The following is a 19526-nucleotide window of genomic DNA, read 5'->3' on the forward strand; positions in this document are numbered from 1 at the left end:
CAGCATGTGGTGACTGAGCTGCTTTGACTCGTCAGCTTTGACTCATCGTTAATACCACCATATCCCTTCTGAACTGTCAGTGATCGATGATTCGAGTAAGAACATGAGCTGTACTGTTGTTTCATTCATTCATTTCATTCAAGCCATTCAGTTTTATTCAATTAGCCTAATTTCCACCTTTTAGAACAGTAAAACACTGTCAACTTCAGCCTGTAGAGCATCATTTTAAACTCAGGTCATTGTTCACAGCTAAATTTTTATTTTACCACTAGCTTGAGCTACTCTTCTCCCATGCTAACTTCTGGATTCTAGATAAGGTCGGGGATTACAATTTACTACACTACACTACCAGTCAGATTAAACTTTGGTTTGGTTTGGTTTTTTGTGCACAGATTAAAAAAGCACCATTAAATCTCATTTTGAATTATACATGTACTGTAAGTCTGCCCAGACTGACAGGATATGGCACTAGCCCTTAACAGGACATGCAGATGAAAATAAAACTGCACTGAATTCAGTCAGTTTGAGGTAAACAGTTCTCAATATCTCCGTAAACACTTTCTTGTTTTGTTTACATGTTCTACAGGACTGTCTTGTTTTGATTGCTAGTTTTTGGAAGAAAGGAATGGACCAAAATGTGAAAATAACAGGGTCATAAAGGCAGAATTAGTTAAGGAGAGACATTATGTCTCCATTAAAAGTCACTTATTGTGGTAAAACGCTACACTTCTTGGCCCACTGCCTAATGGAACCCCTCCTCCAACAAACCCTCTCTTGTCTTGTTTTTGACTCGAGAGTATATGAACTGTGTGGATTGATCCAATCCGATTCATCTGCAAGATCAGCTAAAAGGAATATAATTTGTGAAACTGTGACGATTTTCAAATTCAAAATAAAACAGGAGCCACGCTGTGTTTGAAAGGATTTTTTTTTTCTCTTCAGATCAAAACCTTGCAGGAAGGTCACCCAGGTGCACGGCGGAGGACTGAAAGATTTAAAGACGTCTGTCAATAAGGTGATCTCCTCAGGGTCTTCCAGGAAAATGTGGACAACAGTTCACTTCAGAGTTCAACATGGGAGCCGTTTCCACTCCACAATGAGTGCAAAATTTCAGCCCGTGTCCATTGGGAACGGGCCCCTCCCCCCCGGGTGTACGCGTCTCTACCTCCCACGCGGACTCCCTCACCACCAGGGAGGGTGAACTGCCCTTGTAGCGGCCGCGGAGCATCTCTCTGCGGTTCATCCACATGCCCCAGGAATGCTTGTCTTTTCCTCTTTTTTTGAAATTTTACCCGCCAGAAAAGCTGCCAAACCCACAGCCGCATGGAAAACACACCACCAACTTAAAAAAAAAGAGAGAGAGAGAGAGACTGGTAAAAAAAAAAAAAAAAAAAAAGAGAGAGAGAGAGAGAGAGAGAGAGAGAGAGACTGGTTAAAAAAAAAAAAAGAAATCACAGCGTGTTTACTTCCTGCCCGCAAAACGGCATACACCGCAAAGTGTGACACCGCTTCACTCTGATCGGTCTGTCCGTCAGACAGCGCGAATTACCGAAGAATCCCTTCATCTTGTTCCCATCTATTCCCCTGTGATGCATCACAGTATCGCATTAGATTAGGCCCGCGGCTCCTTCGGTTTGGCTGCTGTCGCTGCCCAAACTGTGACAATCCTTACAGCGCAGACAAGAGCAGGCTGGTCCAAACGCAGTGTTCCCAGAAAAGCCCGGAGGAGCTGCTGGAGGTGTTAAAAGAAGCAGGAGGAGACAGAGCGCCTTTAGCAAAAGTGTTTCAGCAGAGTTAATTGCAGTGCATACAATCAATGCCACAGCCACTCCCCCTCCCTCTCATTCTGCTTTTTTTCCCTCTTGATCTTAATCTGCTTCTTGAAACTGAGAGTTGCAGCCCCAGCATTTTACAATTAATTGAAGGCTTTTTATAATGATACCAAATCTGTCCGGCCTACATCTGGGACACATAACATGGTCTTTTTTTCCCTTCCAATTACTTAAACAAACCATTCAGCTGCGCTGTTGGAATTTCATATTTAGAGCAAGCAAGATGTTTAAAAGCCCAAGAGGCTTTGAGTAAAAACTCAAAAACACAAGAGCTGAGTAGCCTCCGTGACAAGTTTGCCTGTACTGCAGCAGCCGACCAGTCAGGCAGGGAGAGAGTTTCACAGATCGTGAGCCTGTTGATGCAAAGGAAATTCATATCACGAAAAAATACTTAGGTCAACGCGTTTTAAAGGGCATTCATGCAACATTCTCCCTCATGGTTGCGCTCTCTCTCTCTCTCTCTCGCTCTCTCTCTCTTTCTCTCTCTCTCATGCACGCACATGCACACAACCGCACTCTCTGCCTACAGCCATAGTCTGTTCTGACTGTCCCACCCCCTCAACCCACCTACAGGCCTGACAATCGGCAGTCCTTCAATCATTAGCCATCTTGAACTGGCAGCCTCCAGTACTGTGCCCGTTTAAACACAACTCATCCGCTTCAGGATTTTAACAGCACAATTGGTCCCACAAGTGCAGCTTTCCAATTGGGCTAATGTTGACCAATCCCAACGGGCTTTCCACAATCCAATCTGTGCCCAAATATTCTACCGTAGGGGGGTGATGAATCGATAACAAACTGAAAATGTTATAATGTAACGAAGGAGAAAAAAATAGCCTGTTGCGGCCCTTTTAAAAGTCTTTCGGCCAGAGCGACAGCAGAAAATGACAGCCCTCTCATTCCACTCCACGGCTATCTCCAAAGCAGGGCAAAAGAAGGGAACCTTTGAAGTGTTGTAATGTGAAGACAGAGAAAAATATCCATCCTGACATACATTTCCTTCAAAGCCAACTGATTACCTTTCGGGTTGGAATTTTTTGTTCCATTTTTTTTGGCAATCATTCACGATAAGCGCGTGCTGAGGCCCCCATCCCCCCCCCCCCCCCCCCCCGAAACAAAAACATGCCCGTCTCCTCTGCAAACCGAGTAAATCACGAAAAGCGTCCCGCTTTAATAGGTTGCAGGTCAAGCAATGAGATCATGGAAGGGTCTCTCAGGAGTGGCGTGTGTGTGGGGGTGCCACCTCGCAGCCAGTAAATCAAAAGTTGGGACGACCCCAGGAGTGATGCTCTCCAGCTCAGAGTCAGTCTGTTTATTCTCATGCAGTGATCTGAGTGGGGCCTGTCCTTGGTCCCCCTCCATCGGGGGGCCGCGGCTGCCAAGTTTCAGCAAAAGAGAGGGGAACTACGAGCCTCCCGTTTCCCAAAGGTCCAGGCTCAGTACAACTGCAACACGCTTTGTTCTCATCAGATCTCAAGTGACCGATATAATCAAGGGTTATCTTTTTCCGCTTTTGTAAATTTCAATGACTGCCAAATTTAAAGTTTTGAAATAAGCTTACACTAAGTTTGTAGTCAAAAATGGAGGAGGAAGAGCCTCTTTGTTAGGCTGAATGTGGATCTTGCGGTCGTCACAGGGACTGTGTGACACGAGAGGGGACTATACTTAAGCTCATCTTCATATGGGAAACAGTGACTTTAAACTCAGGAGATCAAGCACTCCACCAATTTTGTTTTTTTGTTGCGTCCTGTCTTGCGGATTTAAAACTATAAATATACTGTATGGAGGCTTTCACGCCTTCCCATCGTTTTTGTCAGAGTAACAACAGCCATGGCAAAAAAAAAAAAAAAAACACATAAGAGACAAAAAAATGTGAGACTTTCTCTCTTTTTCCCTGCTCATTAACATGGCAAATGTCATCCTTTCAAGTCAATCAACACCTACTTGTCTAAATGACTGCTAAGAAGAAAATAACAGACAAAGTGTACCAGTACACAAGTCTGCTCAGCTGCACAATCAACAAGGTGACAGTGTTTTTTCCTTATCATTGAATCAGCTTCCTTGATTTCTTAAGATTCTACCTATAACAATAGATCTTTACTTCACAAATTTTAACTGAAAATACAGTTAAAAATCAAACAGTCAATCCTTAATCTAACATCATGAAGCATACATAGCGATTCAGAAAGTGTTGTATTTCTTCTTTTTTTCTTAAATGGAGACACGCTAATTTAAGGACTAAATAAACACCATCTAGGATGGTGAACAGTACTTCCTCTTTGTCCCATCTGAGTCAGTGGCCTTTTGGCATGAATCTGCAGCTCTTCTGAACCCTCCTGCTTCAACGCTAAACGTTTTCCATCCGACAGCTGATGTATGGGCTCTCTCTATATATCTCTCTTTCAATCGTGCTCTCCTTCTTTGTCTCAGTGTCTTTCTCTGTTTTCATTTAAGTTTGTTTAATGGATATGACAAACGTTGATTTGGGTTGCCAAAGCATGTACATATAAAACAGATTTGTCAGTTTCTCCCTGTCTTATTCCTTTCAGGATTTTAAGATGCCTTTTCTCTTATGTCATCAGAGTTTGAATGCACCCCAATAATGTGCTACAATAATGCTACCAACAACGTGAAAACCACACAAATCAAAGTCAAGGGTTTCTCCTGGACAGGCAGAATAGGAAGTTCTGAAGCAAACATGAGCAGCAAGGACAGCAGTCCACACACCTCACAGCAGGTGGCCAGTTACATTTGAAATCCTGCATTAAATCCATTAAAAAAGGGACACAAGCCTCCAGTGCCACTTTCCCTGATAGTGATGTGTTACTGGGAAAGCAGAAAGCCTAGTGTCAGAAGAAAAGGCAATTTCTTGAATCCTTGTCAATACAATGAGGGTTATTCTTAGTTACATTCACTGATTAACAGAAGGTAGGCAGATATCTGAAATGGTATATTACAGAAGCCTTTGAGTTTCCAGCACTCAGGCTGCCTGTACGTGGATGTAATGTGGCCTATCAACATCGTGTTTGTAGACACAAAAAAAGAGCTTTCACAAAGCATGATACATCTTTGACTGTTCTATTTTGGTGTATTCACCTCTGATTGGAATTACAAGATTCTGTGTGGCATATTTGCATGCTCAGAAGTGTAGTTCAATGCAGAAACTATGTCACAAATCCCAAGTGCAGAAAACAGATACAGTACCATTTAACCAATGGAAATGCAGGCAACCTTCTTTTATCTTTAATTTATCTTTTCAGGACCTAGTGGATAAATCATGATGCAAGGGGCCGAAGTTCACATGCCATATGCGAAAGTTTTGATCCCGTTCAGGATTCTACAACTCTCCATTTCAAGGGCTCTCCATACCTGCCATATCAGAAGCTGTAATCTGGCAGGGGGCTCTAAATCTATTATAGAGATTAAATTGTTTCCACAGCCAACAGAGCTATCATAAGCCAACAGAAACCCCAGCTCCAGACGGTCTGCGCTGGGGGGGGTGTTTCGCCAAAGTCACTTATTTGTCCATTTCATCACGCTAATGGCAGCAGCTATCATCCCATTACAGAGCCGCCCCAAGAAGGTTAAACAAATGCTGTTTGCTTAAGGTCACCGTGTTTAAATCAGGTTCATCTGAACCCCCGGCTCCGCACACAGCAAATCATCAGCTTGTCTATATCTGTTCCGTATCTGCAACCCCCTGAACCCAGCCCATACTCCCGTGAGTGCACCTCTCTTTCAAATTCGTGTTGCGAAGGGCATGCCCAGCCTGAATCTACCTGTTAATGTGCCCTTCACTGTTTGGCCTGCCCAGGCTTTCCGCATTCTCACAAGGGTAATTAATTGGATTAATTAACCAGTGTTTACAATTAAAGCCTGAAAATTAAAATCTTTGGTAAATAAGCTTCATGTAGACCAATTGTGTTCACTCAGTTGAGTTACACAGAATCAGGCAATTTGGAGAAATTAATTTAACAAACCTATACCCTTCCTGACAGTGAAGTTATAATCATGGCAGGCAAATTCAAGCTATACTAATAAAAGCAAATAGAAGGATTGTTTAGGGCTTGGTCGGAGCAGCAGTGACTATATCCAGGCTGCTCAGGTATCCAAGACTCACTGTGACATTCAAAAACAGGACGCAAGAACAGAGAAACCTGTAACTAATCCCCTAGCAGGGTGAACTGTGATAAAGATAAAGGAGAGACATATAAGATAGAGAATTGCACCAGAGGTCTGCTGTATACTTCCACGGAGCCAGAACTTCTGCACTGCCTTTACAAAAACATTTTAACAATGCTTACAGTACAGCAGACCAGTAACATATAGTGAAAAGTACATCCATGTGTATGGAATAGATTTTTAATTAAATTGCATAAATACATAGATAAAGCAAACCAAACCTCCAGCTAGCAAGAACCTGTATAAAAGACCGGGTATAATAACACACATCCACTCAGTGTGGAATTTCTCTCCAGGACCTACGGAATCATAGATACAAAAAACCTGAAATCCATTTCTCCAGAAGTCTAATTTAAGCTGCATTAGCATTTACATAAGTGAGAAGCGGAGCGTACAGCCATGCCCTGGAGAATCCACGGTAAGTGAAATTAATTTGGTTTCAGTAGCTTTTAAATAGAAGCCAATGATGAGTCGATACCTTCCAGTTCTGTGGGATTGTGGTTTATTTGAGCCTGTAGAACACTTCATGATGACTGTCTCAAGCAAAGCTCCAAAAACAATGCATTTGGTGTGAAGCTGAGAGAGTAAAGAAAACCAGAAGAAACGTGTTTGTATTTCAATTTCAATCATGCAATTTTTTTTTTTTTATTTATGAGCATCACCACAAACCAGCTGTGGTATAATGAGAAAATGAGGGATGTCTGACACGATTCGTAACCAAAGCAGTTGTTAAAATATAATTCGTTCAAGCAACACAGTGTTTAAATACCATGCCTATGCATTTATGAGTGTTAATAACATTTTAAAAGTGGAAGTAAAAATATTATATTTGCTTTTCAGTTTACTCCAATGAAACTTGTGCTTACTTGTAGTCGCACTTTTCCTTTTGGGATTGTTGACAAGAAAGATGGAGAGACTGGAATCATTTCTGGAAAAGGACCGACCTACAAAACGTATCTACTTTCTTGGCATTGCTATATGCAGCTGCACTGCCTACTCTGCACACAGCCACAGGCCTCTTTGAGAAACAGGGCCACTGTATGCCTGAGACCAAGCGCCTCATCAGCATTTTGCGAAGGCACTCACTTCTCTTAGTCCCGCGGTGTTGATGGCCAGCTTTCGCATGTTTTAACAAAGGTTTACATCATGCACAGGACGACCGATTAACTGCCAAGAAAAAGGGGGGTGGAATTAAACAAATGAAAGAGCAGGGCCACTCAAGAAATGAGCTGGTGCTGAAAGGAGGTCTTGCAGGGGCCAGGAGAGCACCCGGTGATGAAGACACAGAGGGGGCTGCCGGGAGCCCGCGTCCCTTTACGCAAGGCTGAGGGGTGGGGCACACTAGGACCCCTCTGGGCACAGCGTTCACTCAAACGGCCACTCAGCGAGGCAGAGAATGCACGGCTCCGAACACAAAGAGAGTATCATGGGAATTCAGGCAGTCACCCAGGCAATGCGCAAGTATCATATTGGGGGGGGTGGTGGTGATGGTTGGGGAGGGGGGGGGGGGGGAGTGGGGGGTGAGGGGGATTTGGTTTCTGTAGCTTAGCAGCAGTTAACAACTTAGAGAATTTCAGCTTGAACGGCTGCCATTTCTGTCACCATGGAACCACAGTGCCCTCTGGTGGATTTTGTGTGTAACAATATGATGATGATCTTTTGACAGCTGAAGCTACTGCTCAGCAGGATGTTTTATTTCTTTAGGAGGGTAAATGCCCCTGAGGGTGATGTACAATAATAATGGTGCCATGTAAGAGAAATGTCCTACTCATTTATGACCATGTGGAAAATTAATCTGAGTCAGTGTTTTTCTTTTTGCTTATTTTTTTCACCAAATGATGAACTCAAAAACAAAAAAATAACTGATTCATGAATAATTTCTGAAGAGCTGTATTACTGAAGAACTGATTTCTTCGCTGGAGTCCTCTCCAGGACACAATTGTACCAAAATAATGAGCCTCCACCACACAGCACAGGGAGTTTACCAGACAAAAACAAGACAAACCCAAAAAACAATATTTTGGCTCCAGTCTACAGTAAAAGATCAAAGTAAATAGGATTTGGATTAGGCACAGACTGATTTAAACTTGGCATTTGGCATGTCTGGTTCAGCCATGCATTTGGGTCAATAAGAGAAAGTCATTTGAAATTAATATACATGACTGTGTCATGACATACAGGACTTATAATGAATTCAATAGAAATCCCCTTCACCACTATATTGAATGATGTAAGCTTTTCCCCAAGTCAAAATGAGACAGAGAATGAGACAGAGAATATATAGAAAATATATATTTCTGAATACAGTTCCTACAGAGGCAGATACATAGATTAAAAGACATACACTATATGAATTAAAAGGCTGTTCCTTTGATTACTATCAGCTCTCACGTCTGTCTATTTGCAGGCAGCATATGGCCGAACCTAAATCATTTCCAGGTCTTAAGAGGAACAGGGAGGGAAAATGATGTGTGGCCGGGTGCCACGTTAACAGGCAGCAGACATGGGGGCCCTGGTTCATTTCAGCCGCAGCCTATCCAAGTGCCTTTCCAATTAATCAAGCGCCTGATGGATGATAATCAGCGTGTTTGCGCAGGGAGAGGGCACTCAAAGTGCTCCGTGCGGAAGGAGGGTGGGAGGAAAAACAAGGATGACAGCCGATCGTTTCGGACGGTGCCTCCCGTCTTTGACTTATGTGTGCTGTCATGTCGGCAGCGGCAAGTCCGGAGCTGCCCAGCGTCAAGAGGCACTTCATGAACGCAGGTAGGGGCTTACGTCCACTCAATCCATCTCTTCTCCAAACACTCCATACAGGTCATAGCCCATTAACACTCCACACGGCACGCAACGCGCTGCAGACAGGGCAGGATGCAAACGGACAGCCGGGACTCCGCCACGGAGCGCTGCTCTTTGTTCTCCTGTCTGGCGGATGGAGAGAGGGGGATGCGGGATAGAGCGGAAGAACGTCGTGCTGCGTGTCACTTCTGTTGACACCGTGCTGATTGGAATCACAGCTGAAACCATCCCTTTCCCTTCACGTGCCCCCCGCCTCCCCCCCCACAGACTTCAATGGTAAAAGAATATGGCTAAGAACACATTAGGGGCTGAAAATGCCTGTGGGGATTACTGGCCAAAGTCATATGAGACAGCGCTGTTCTACAGGTCTGTGTGCTATGGGGTCCACACATACCTGAAAAATAAGCCATTCAGTATGTCAGTTGTCTTCATGAGGAATAAACATATTTCTATTATGAAACTGTAGAAAATATATTTTCTGCATCTCTTCTGTAGCTTTAAGAAGGAATTTAAAAGCCCCAAAGATGCTTACCAAAAATTAGCTTAAGCTTAAACCAAAATATATCTTCCTCGCAAAGAGGAAATGTGAGAATTAAGAATATTTTTTTGTAGATCGATAATATATGTTGCAGCTGATGTGCAGCTATAGGGTCGAAAGCTTGTTTTCCAACCTGAGCCTATCTAACATCTCAGCTGCAACACTGTAGGCCCACTCTGCCAAGCAGCGAATACAGACTTCACTTGGCAGGAAAAAAAAAACAAGAACATGACGACCGCATGAAAACTTTCACCTCCGAGTCCTAGGAAGCTGATACTATTAACTGGGCTTTGCAGGCCGTGTCTAAACACACCAGCTGCCCCGCCATCGTTTCGGCGCTCGGCGGAGCGGCGGCTTCCCCGGGCCCGGGGGCCGCATCGATTTCCTCTCCCGCCACAGCGGCGCGAGTCGCGCGTGAGGGCGTGTTTCTCCGTGCCTCTCTGACCTTGCGTGATGCGAGAGGGGCCGCCGTGAGCCGCCGGGGGGAGGCCGGCGCCGGGGCGGACCCCGCAGGCTGTAAAGCAAATCCGCGGGGTGCGACGGTTCAGCGCTCCGGCGGCACTGGGGCATGGTGTACTAGCTGTCCGGGGCTTGACAGCGCTTAATAGAGAGCACCAGTGTTTTATTGCACCATTGGCCTCTTCCGCCCCGCGCGCCAATACCGAGCTCGGGAGTCAGCACCGGGCTCATTCTGCAAGTCTCACACGTCGTCCCTGCAGCACGGAATACCGGATCGATGCCCATCAAAGCTGCAGGATGGTCACACCTGAGAAATGTGCCCTTGCCGCTGTCCACTCGCAGCCCGTCCGGTCCATCGCGCATCCGTGGAATGAGACGTCGTGAGCATGTTTCAAGGAATCAATCCGACCCAGAACAACTCAGCAGTCGGGGTTTCACATGGCTGTGATTGTTTCCTGGAACTCTTGCCACGACAAAAAAAAAAAAAAAAAAAACAGTGAAGGCATATTCTAATGCAGAGCGCTGTTACTGAAATTGTATGGCATTTGCTTTCTGCTGGAATGAAACCTATAACTTCTGGGTTACAAGCCCAGCTCCTTATCCCCCTGCTCCACATTGCCTGTGTGGAGTGACATATTCATTATACCACTACATTCTGTAAACTCCATTTTTATCTTTCTAGCTTGTTTTGCTTACTTAAATTGGTCTTTTTCCAGGCCAGTCATCATTGCCCTTTCTCTTCCTATTCCCTCCAATAACGCAGCCTTGAGAAGTTTTTTGTTTATGCAGCAGTGGCCCTCTGAAGTAATTAGAACAAAGCAGCCGCTAACATTTCTATGTTTATTAGAGCTGATGTCAGTTACAACTGCAATTAACTACACTGACAAGAAATTTATTTCAATAAAAAAATAATCAACCATCCAGAAAGAGGTTTAAAAACCCATTTTACGTTCACACAGTCTCACCTTGCGCCACTCGCTGGCAGACTTTAATTAGAATTAATTGCTATGTTACAATTTAATTTCATGCTGACTGATATTCTTTATAAAATGCTATCGAGACCAGCAAGGAAACAATGGCCAACACTTGTAATTCCGACACGAATGCCTGTACTTTGTTAAGTTTGGACAGTGAGAGCATGTCCACACCTTCAGAACTGCTGGCTGCTGTGTTGCCAAGATATATGTCCTCATGTTCCTTTGAACTTAAAAAGGTGTGGAAGGAAAAAAAAAAAAAAAAAAAAAAAAAAAAAAAAATCTATCTTCTCACAATAAAAATCAGCTCAGTTTATATTCTGTTACTACCGTGTTAAGCATGCAATCACATCCAGTGAGAGGCATGTAAAAATAAACATAAAATAAATGTTTGTACATTTAACCTGTATGAAACATTACTGAAGACCACATGCATGGAAAATGATAAGCTTTCTCCAACATTTTTTTCCCCTTTTTCATTGTTTTTTGCGCACGCAGAAAGACTGGCATATCAAGCTGTAATGCTACCACCTGTCATACGGCTTCTCTGGATCCCGACAGCGTCCACAGCTTGCCTGGCACAACACGCCCAAGTCATGAATCCTGGACTAGCGTACTGTGCCTTCCACGGGTCACTAATAATCTCATCAGATCTCTAATGCCATTAAATAAGTGCTTTTATGCCGGGTTATAGAATTATAATATCTCTGGCATTTTTCTCAGCTGGGACCCAGGGTTCTTTATTGCATTAATAACCGGCACCCTACACACCGTAAATTGGGTCTTGAGTAAATGATTACATGTGCAGGAAAAAGAGAGGTTTATGATTGGCAATGGATCTTGTGTCAACCCCTCCATGTAATTATGATAGTAATCATTATAATAACTCCATTTACCGTCATTTCAGGAGTTCTTTACACCCTCAAAGTTTCTTAAGGGAGGGATGGAAGACTGTTTTCCATTCTAAAGGATATTGCAGAAAATGATGAAGGTTTATTGAGAGTTTGAAAGGATAAAAAACAAGGATTAGCACAAAATCCTGAGAGAAAGCCATCTTAGCATAGGATGGTCATGACACTGAATATATTTTTTGGCTCCTAACACTGCAAAATTCAGACAAAATAAAGCTGCTAAACACAGAAGACTACTAATAAATAGCACGACAGACAATCAAAGCCCTGTGAGAGTTAAAACCAGCCTCTACCCACCTGTTTATTGCCGAGCCTAAACATAGATCTTCTCCATAAGAAAGAAATGGCAATAACAATAAGAACAAATTGCATTTATACAGCACCTTTCAGCCTGTCAAGGTTCTCAAAGCACTTCACAGTGAAGACGGGGGACTCGTGTCAACCACTACTAGTGTGTAACCCACTACCCAGTTGGGTCATGTACAGCAGCCATTTTGCACCAGAAAGCTCATCACACATCGAGTGAGGTGGAAAAGGTGGGAGTTACCTAACAATCTAATAAAATTTGAGGGATTATTAAATGGCCAGATTGAAAGAGACTGATTGGGAATTTAGCCAGGACACCTGGAAACCCCCTGCTGTTTTGTGAGAATTGCCATGGGAGCTTTAATGACCGCAGACAATCAGGTCCTTGGTTTAATGTCTTATTCGAAAGATGGCACCCCCTAGAGCATTGTGTCCCGATCAACTCGCCCACTGTCATCACTTCCAGCAGCTTCACTTCCAGTTCTTTTTACAGGTGGTCTCCAGACACTAACCAAGCACCATCCAAGTACTAACAAAGCCCAGCCCTGCTTAGCTTCAGCCATCAGGTATAAGAGTTGCAAGGTGGTATGGGTGCTGACAAGAATTCTTATACCCACAGGAGCAAACAGACAGATCCCCTTGCTTCTCAAAACATGCAGATCAATAGCCAGCACAAATCAGCCCACTCTGCCCATACCACTTAATGAACTTGTTTTCAATATGTATGACTATGGAAATGAATATAAATGCAGGCAGCAGATCAAGGTGATGAATTTGCCTCATTTCCCTTCTTCTCTGAGCGCAAGGCAGAAGTATTGGTTTTACCTCATATAATTCAAGATCCCGCTTGCCTGCTGCTTAAATCAATGCTGCCGTGTTATGTCCTACTAGGACAGTGTACGATTTAAAACACCGCACCAACACGCCTCGAGCCTGGGTGAGATTGAGAGTCTGTGCGGTTCAGCCAGGCCTCTACACAATCCCACAATCCTCAGCTGCGACCTGCGTGCCCCCCAGCCTCTCAGTGACCTGTGGCCCCGCTACCCAAACTGCTCCGAAAAAGAGCAGCTTCCACAGTAAAGGGGGGGAAGGGGTCACGCTCAGGGTGCGACAATGAGCTGATGACAGGGGTGAGGTGTGGGAGGGGCGCCAGTGGGGTGCGGTCGCCACGGTGGGTGGTCCTGATGATGTTGCAGATGAACCCTGACAGAGCTGGCTTCTGACCCCAGGTCAGCCTCTCTCATCTGTCGCATTGGAGACCCGTTTCTCAGACTCTCCTCTACGCTGCTCCTTCCTGTCTCCATTTCTGCACCTCGCTGCGTCCCTGCCTGGCCACATTAAAGCAGCATTTCCTCTACCTCGAAAACACACCAAACGAAAACAGCTACAACAGAAAACAAAACAGGGTTTTAGTGGGGTCAGTGAGCCATACAATTAGAACTTAGTAGCTGGTGTAACCTCGAGACCTCTTACAACGTGGAGAGAGCTATATATATCGCAAACGCAATGTGACACAATGATTGAATGGATTTCGTTAAGCCTGACTGATGGCAAGAAGGCCAGCAGACATGGCTAGAGGGAATTCTAGTTGCTTACCTCTCCTTTCCTTTCAGTCTCTTCTTAAGAATGACAAGACCCCTTTCCTACTACAACAGGGAGAAGTGGTATTAGCATTCTGTTTTAGAATTAGTTCTAATTCAAGTAGTATATAGTATGTAAGCACAAGAAGAGAATGAGGATGGAAAAGTATACTGTAATAGGATAATTGTTACAATTCAGCAACAACTTTTTTTTTGACCTCTATTAGCTGTAGTGTCACCTAAAGTGAACTGGAAACATTTCCACAGCAAATCGACCCAAGCAAACACTACACTGGCCCACGTCAGACGCAACAGTAGTTCTGCACTGAGCTCTATACAGCCCACTGACCATTGCGGATTAAAAAAATCCAAATATTTAATTTAAGATATAGGATATGGAGTAAGATGTTTCATATTTGAGGAAGGGTGTTGGGCTCCCTTGTGTGGGTTCCTCCTGAGCATCTGTCTTGATATGGTCATATGGTCACCCACAAATTTTCTATAGTGCTGCACCCTACTATTTCTCACAGTGGCATTATCGTTTTTCTGGTTCCGCTTCTGCTGAAAACACACTGCCAATACCCACCAATGGGGAATGGTCTCTAGGCCATAAGGCCATTAGTCAGTCATGACAAGTCAACGTACAGTAGTGACACTGTACGCTTACAGTGATGATTTTGTTCACATGCTGTAACGTATTACTTCACACCATGGTAAGCTGAACTAGGCCATGGCCGCTGCTGCACGATCCAGTCAGGCAGCTACGTGTTCAGATCATGGCTCGTTTGCTCAAGCACTCAGCGTTGCTCAAGTTCTTCTCAGCCATTTGGTCCATCTCACCTAAGGTCTACGGTAAAAGAGGATGGGGAAACTGAGCAGCCATTCCTATCATCACCCGCCTGTCAGTATGCAATTAAGCGCTGAGTGCCCGTGCACTAAATTTAGTAGTGGGGCCGATGGCGGGAAAAGCAACAAGCCTTTAAACTGACTTCCAAGGCTTCCAACTGCGGCTAAATTACATTTCTGAAGGACTCTTCTACTGAGGCAAACACAATATCCACCAAATTACATTTAACAGACGGTATTGATTCTGCTGCCTATTCACACAGCCACAGAAGGGCCCTCGAGAATATTTCTCTCCCCACACCATCACAAGCTCATATTTCCACAGCTGTCCTTAAGCAAGTCTAATGAGAGGAATATACAGGCTACATAACAAAAAGGAACAGCGGATGTTTTTTACCCCAGCTCAGGGATAACAGGCTGCATAATTTGCACCATTTTTTGAATGCGGGCACATCTGCCATTATCTTCTCATTTTTATTTTTTAATTTATCTATTGCTGATTGCATTAGGCCTATTCAACGACACTAGTCAAAAATCAACGACATATACACTATAGACAAGACAGAACATTGAGACTGCCTCCTTTCACACATTTCATATCAATCATCACATATACAACTGACATAGTCTAAAGTATAAATATATAAAGAATAAAATCAATATTGTGATCTGACATCAGTGGCAATACTAAAAATGACATGAACAGTATTCACTGTACATAAAGGAAGGGACACAAACTGTTGTATGCATGCTTTTGGCTTTCCTGTTAAATCCAGTGAAGGCCACTGTGAACGGGTAGTCTCTGCGTAACATATAGGGTATAGGTCTCTGATCGCTGCTTACTGTATCAAGGGCGGGCATATGACTTTATGTAGATTTTAATAGGAATATGATAACAGAAAGCCAGTAAAATACGCAAAATGCAGAATTGCAAATAATTACATTAACTACTTACACAGATGATTTATAACCAGCTGTAATGTGTTTGTGCTGTGAGTCTTTGTCTCTGTCCTCCACCTCTATATCTAATGTCACTGTTCACCTTCCCGGCCCCTGGACAGCTTACCCTTGGTTACTGGTTAAGTGCCCTAAAGTCACATTTCCATCATACATACAGTGTCCGTAGACATTGCGGTCTTGGTCTTTAAGCTCTTACTCATGTCTTCCTCACTCGTATCATACTGGCATAAATCTAAGATGGCGTACCCTCCCCAACCCATACAGTATTTACAGTCTGACTGCAGCTGTTGGGGGCTAGGTCCCACATTAGCTTTCCTGTTGTTCTTCTGCTCAATTTCATTCCTGTTGTCACGCTCAGCTGCAAATATGGTTTCTCAATGGATCAAGCCCATCCTCGCTTCCACATATGCATCAATACAGCCGAGGCTGAATTTTGTTCCATCTAATTTCATGTTCACTCTATGCATGAATACCCATCTACTTGACATTCATAACTTTCATTTATAGCAAGACTTGCCTCACAGTATAATTCACCTCTACTTTCACAGATGTATGTGATGTTTCTGTTACTGTAGAAGTGGAACAAACTCTGAAATTCGCTTCACATTTGTTTAGAGAGACTGGAGACTGGAGGCAGGTAGCATGTTGAAGGGACCACTTACTACTTCAGATGGAATCTCATAGAATAATGACTTCCCGTTAAAAATATAAATGCATTAATTAGTCCAAGTCAACAAGATAAACATGCTTTGAGGGCTCATATAGCTATCATAAATAAAATGCTGATTTATTGTCAGACTCAGAAAACAAATATCTACTCACTTCTCAGTTTCGAAAACTGTAAAATAGTATTTTGATGTTTCCTGAGTAGAAAGGGAGAAACCAGTGGATGAGTTCTGTGTTACTGAGACAGTGCACTTAACTTCTGTGCACAAAGTGTCGGGTAAGGAACAATATGAAAATAGTTTTGATTTAGTGTCCCTTTAAGAAAGAAATACACATGCACATTCTTTGTTTGGACACTAGATGGCGGAAGAGGACTGCATAAAAAATACCTCACAGGAAACGGATGACATAACTGTATTGCAGTTTTCCTGGTGTGATCAACTTCCTGAAGCAGAACAGACAACAGATTCCTCATTGTATCAGCGAACGACCAAAGAGTTTTTACAAGGATGGACCCTCCAGGTGGAGAGTTCAAGCCTGAGCACCCTTTAATAGCCAGAAGAGTGCTCTAACAGTCACAGTGACGGTGTGCTGTCCCCCACAGCATCTGTCTCCTCTGATGATTTGATGCCAGGCAGTCCCCTCTTTACACAGTGTCAAGATGAATGCATTCCAGGGTGGAAGACCGCTTGTTATTTGCTTAAGAGGAGGATGCAGAGTATTACCCTGGAACCGTCTGCCTGAAGAGTGTCACAGCTTTTCAGCTAGAGATGGAGGATCAGTTACTTGGCACAGCATAACAGCATCAGTGGCACAAAGGGTGTCCCTTGTCATTGTTGAGCCCAGAGGCTCATGTTGCCATGACGAGAGAGCGTGTGCCACCAAGAACTCTGTGGTTATACTTGATGGCTGCTTTTGAAAGCTGCATTCAGTATACTCATGTTGTCTAAGATTTACAACTTCCGGTTACAGCCCGCCTGTCTCAAATCTTTCGCACAAAGTGACAAAAATGCCAAGCACTTTGGGGGATGAACCTATGGTATACACATTATGGAAGAGTGACGGAGACCTAGCCTTTCACAAGATCACACAGGCAAACACACCTCAGATGCATGCACTCACTCACAAGCAAACTCATACCGGATCTTGTTTGATTAGCTGCCAAAACCACACTGCGCAGACATATTAAGTTTGAAATGAGTGTACAGTGTACAACGGTGCATTGCTCAGTGCTTGCGCTTGCTGCTTGAAGGTTGATCCCTATACAGATCTCACAGGGCTGTGCGCACAAACATTGAGAGACAGAAACAACCCGCACACTTACCAGCATTCACTATGGCATCAACCTCTAGGGTGGTGATGTCACCTTTGTACAGAGACACCTTGTCACTCAGAGCTGGTGGCATGTCCTGCTCCTCCACCTCCTCTTTACCTGTAAACACAGACCTCAGGTAATGACAAAAGAAAAATCAAGTCGACTTCCTGTATATATGCAACTATGCACTGTAGTTATGGCAACATTGTGACATGGATCTCGTTAACAATTTCAATAACGGATGCTCACATTTTTCGCACACGTACAGGCACACCTGTCTGTCTGACTGTCATTAAGACTCATCGTCCCTTGAGGAAGAGTTACTGAAAGTTGTCAATGCGCTCAGTACTTGGAAAGTGCTCAGATCAGGAGGAGGAAACAACCCTCTGCTGATTAAAACTCTGAAATGATTATGAAAATGAGAAAACCTCTGTGTGGCACTCGGTGCAGCTAATTAAGAAGAAGTCCCTGAAAAGCTTAGAGCCACATGCCTGTAAGGCAGAGTGCCGTTCATAAATATTTAGAAACTACAGTGAAAAACACAAGCCAGCTCTTCTACTACTGAGCACAACACTATAAAGACCTATTGATGTGGATATGCTAATGTGAGAGGCATCCTTGACCAGCATAGGACAAAAGCAGTTTGCCTGCAGATTCAGGGGAGAAAAAATTATATCAGAGGACTCCATGTAATCCCTTTAAACATCCACAGATCCCTTTAATTATGTCAACATGTTCAGATCAGAAGAAAATTTAAACTGGTCCAAATATCAAGCCCACAGTCTGTCAGCCAGATCTGTTCATTTCTTGTGAACAGGCTGTCGCCAATGGAACCAGCTAAATGAACTCCACAGAACAAGTCAGCTATTTTGCCCCCAAAAATGGAATGAATTAGTTCTATGGTGAAAGACGAAGGATGTAGGGTATGTGAAGGGCACCCTCTTGTGGTCATTTTGAGAAGTTTAGCCCTTTGACCCTGAAAGTACACCTGACAGTTACGTCCTTCAGAGGCACCTCAAGGCTGTCAAGCGCCCAGCTGAAGTTAAAATGTTAAGGGCTAAGGAAAGGCTGCATCGGCTTTCATACCAAGTGCCTGCCTTCTTCACGTCACTGAGTGTGCACGATGATGGTGCCGTTTTCTCTGTCAGCCAGCACCCCTCTTTCAAAGGAGCTCAACACACAAATTAAACCACAAAATGTGTTGCGTGTATGGCGGGAGGATATCTGGATGATAACCACAGTGATTTGTCAAGGGATGACAGCCAACAAAGGTCAAACTACTGAAGGCCACATTATAAAGCCCTAAAAATGATACTGATAAAGGTTAGAGGCATTTGATTGCCAGCCGCATTTATCTCTGACTTGTATGAAAAGATTTCACACAAAAGGGGCTTTCCTCAAAAGCTGACAGTTTATTCATCCTAGAGGCGAAAAAAAATGGCTGTGAAAGTAACAGTATTTTATTACAAAAGTCGTTTGTTATTCTCTTCTTTTTTGTTTTAAAACACTCTTGCTTTTTTGGGTTATTGGCATTATATTTACTTTCTAGGTGAATGCAGTCAAATCACGTGCAGAGATATTCTTTCAAGTGCTGTGTTAAAGAATTGATTTTCATCACCGTGGCGTCTCTATCATCAAAAATCTAATCCGAAACAAATGCCGTAGCTTCACTTAAAAAACAAAAATGGATGCTTTTCACACTGCATTCTTTGTCATACAAATCCAGCCTTTGACATGAGGACAGTCAAAAAGAGAAAAAGAAAGAGAGAGAGAGAGAAAAGGAACCCAATGAGATGACCCTGAGAAATTCAATGCTGGGGGCAAACTCTGAACTAGACGTGTAACCACACTAGTAGCTGATCATGAGAAAGCATACCACAATGGTTTTGCGAATGGCATGTCACAGCATATTCTTAAAACACCGCTGTGATAACATTCAACATTCAGAAGATTGTGTCTAAGCATTTGTATGTTGAACTAAGTAATGGCAATTATTTTATCCTGTGAGTGTATACGATTGCACAGGGTTATTTAGAGCTAAACATACAACATGCTGGAATAACAACAGCAACACACTGTTGCTCCTAGTTTGCAGGAATACGTCATACAGTTTTGCACAAATATCACAAATCTGAAATCAAAAGACAACATTAGAAATTAG

The 19526-nt window shown here is 43.5% G+C and overlaps 1 protein-coding gene across 1 annotated transcript in view; it reads right to left on the reverse strand.

The window, feature by feature from the left end:
- Positions 1-19526, reverse strand: part of LOC118789823 (ADP-ribose glycohydrolase MACROD2-like) — a 271812-nt gene that overhangs the window by 243461 nt on the left and 8825 nt on the right. Inside the window, exon 3 of the mRNA XM_036546484.1 lies at positions 17375-17482. Coding sequence (XP_036402377.1) covers positions 17375-17482 — 108 coding nt within the window. The remainder of the gene's footprint in view (positions 1-17374; positions 17483-19526) is intronic.

Source organism: Megalops cyprinoides, chromosome 15 (genome assembly GCF_013368585.1).
Source record: "Megalops cyprinoides isolate fMegCyp1 chromosome 15, fMegCyp1.pri, whole genome shotgun sequence".
Lineage (NCBI taxonomy): Eukaryota > Metazoa > Chordata > Actinopteri > Elopiformes > Megalopidae > Megalops > Megalops cyprinoides.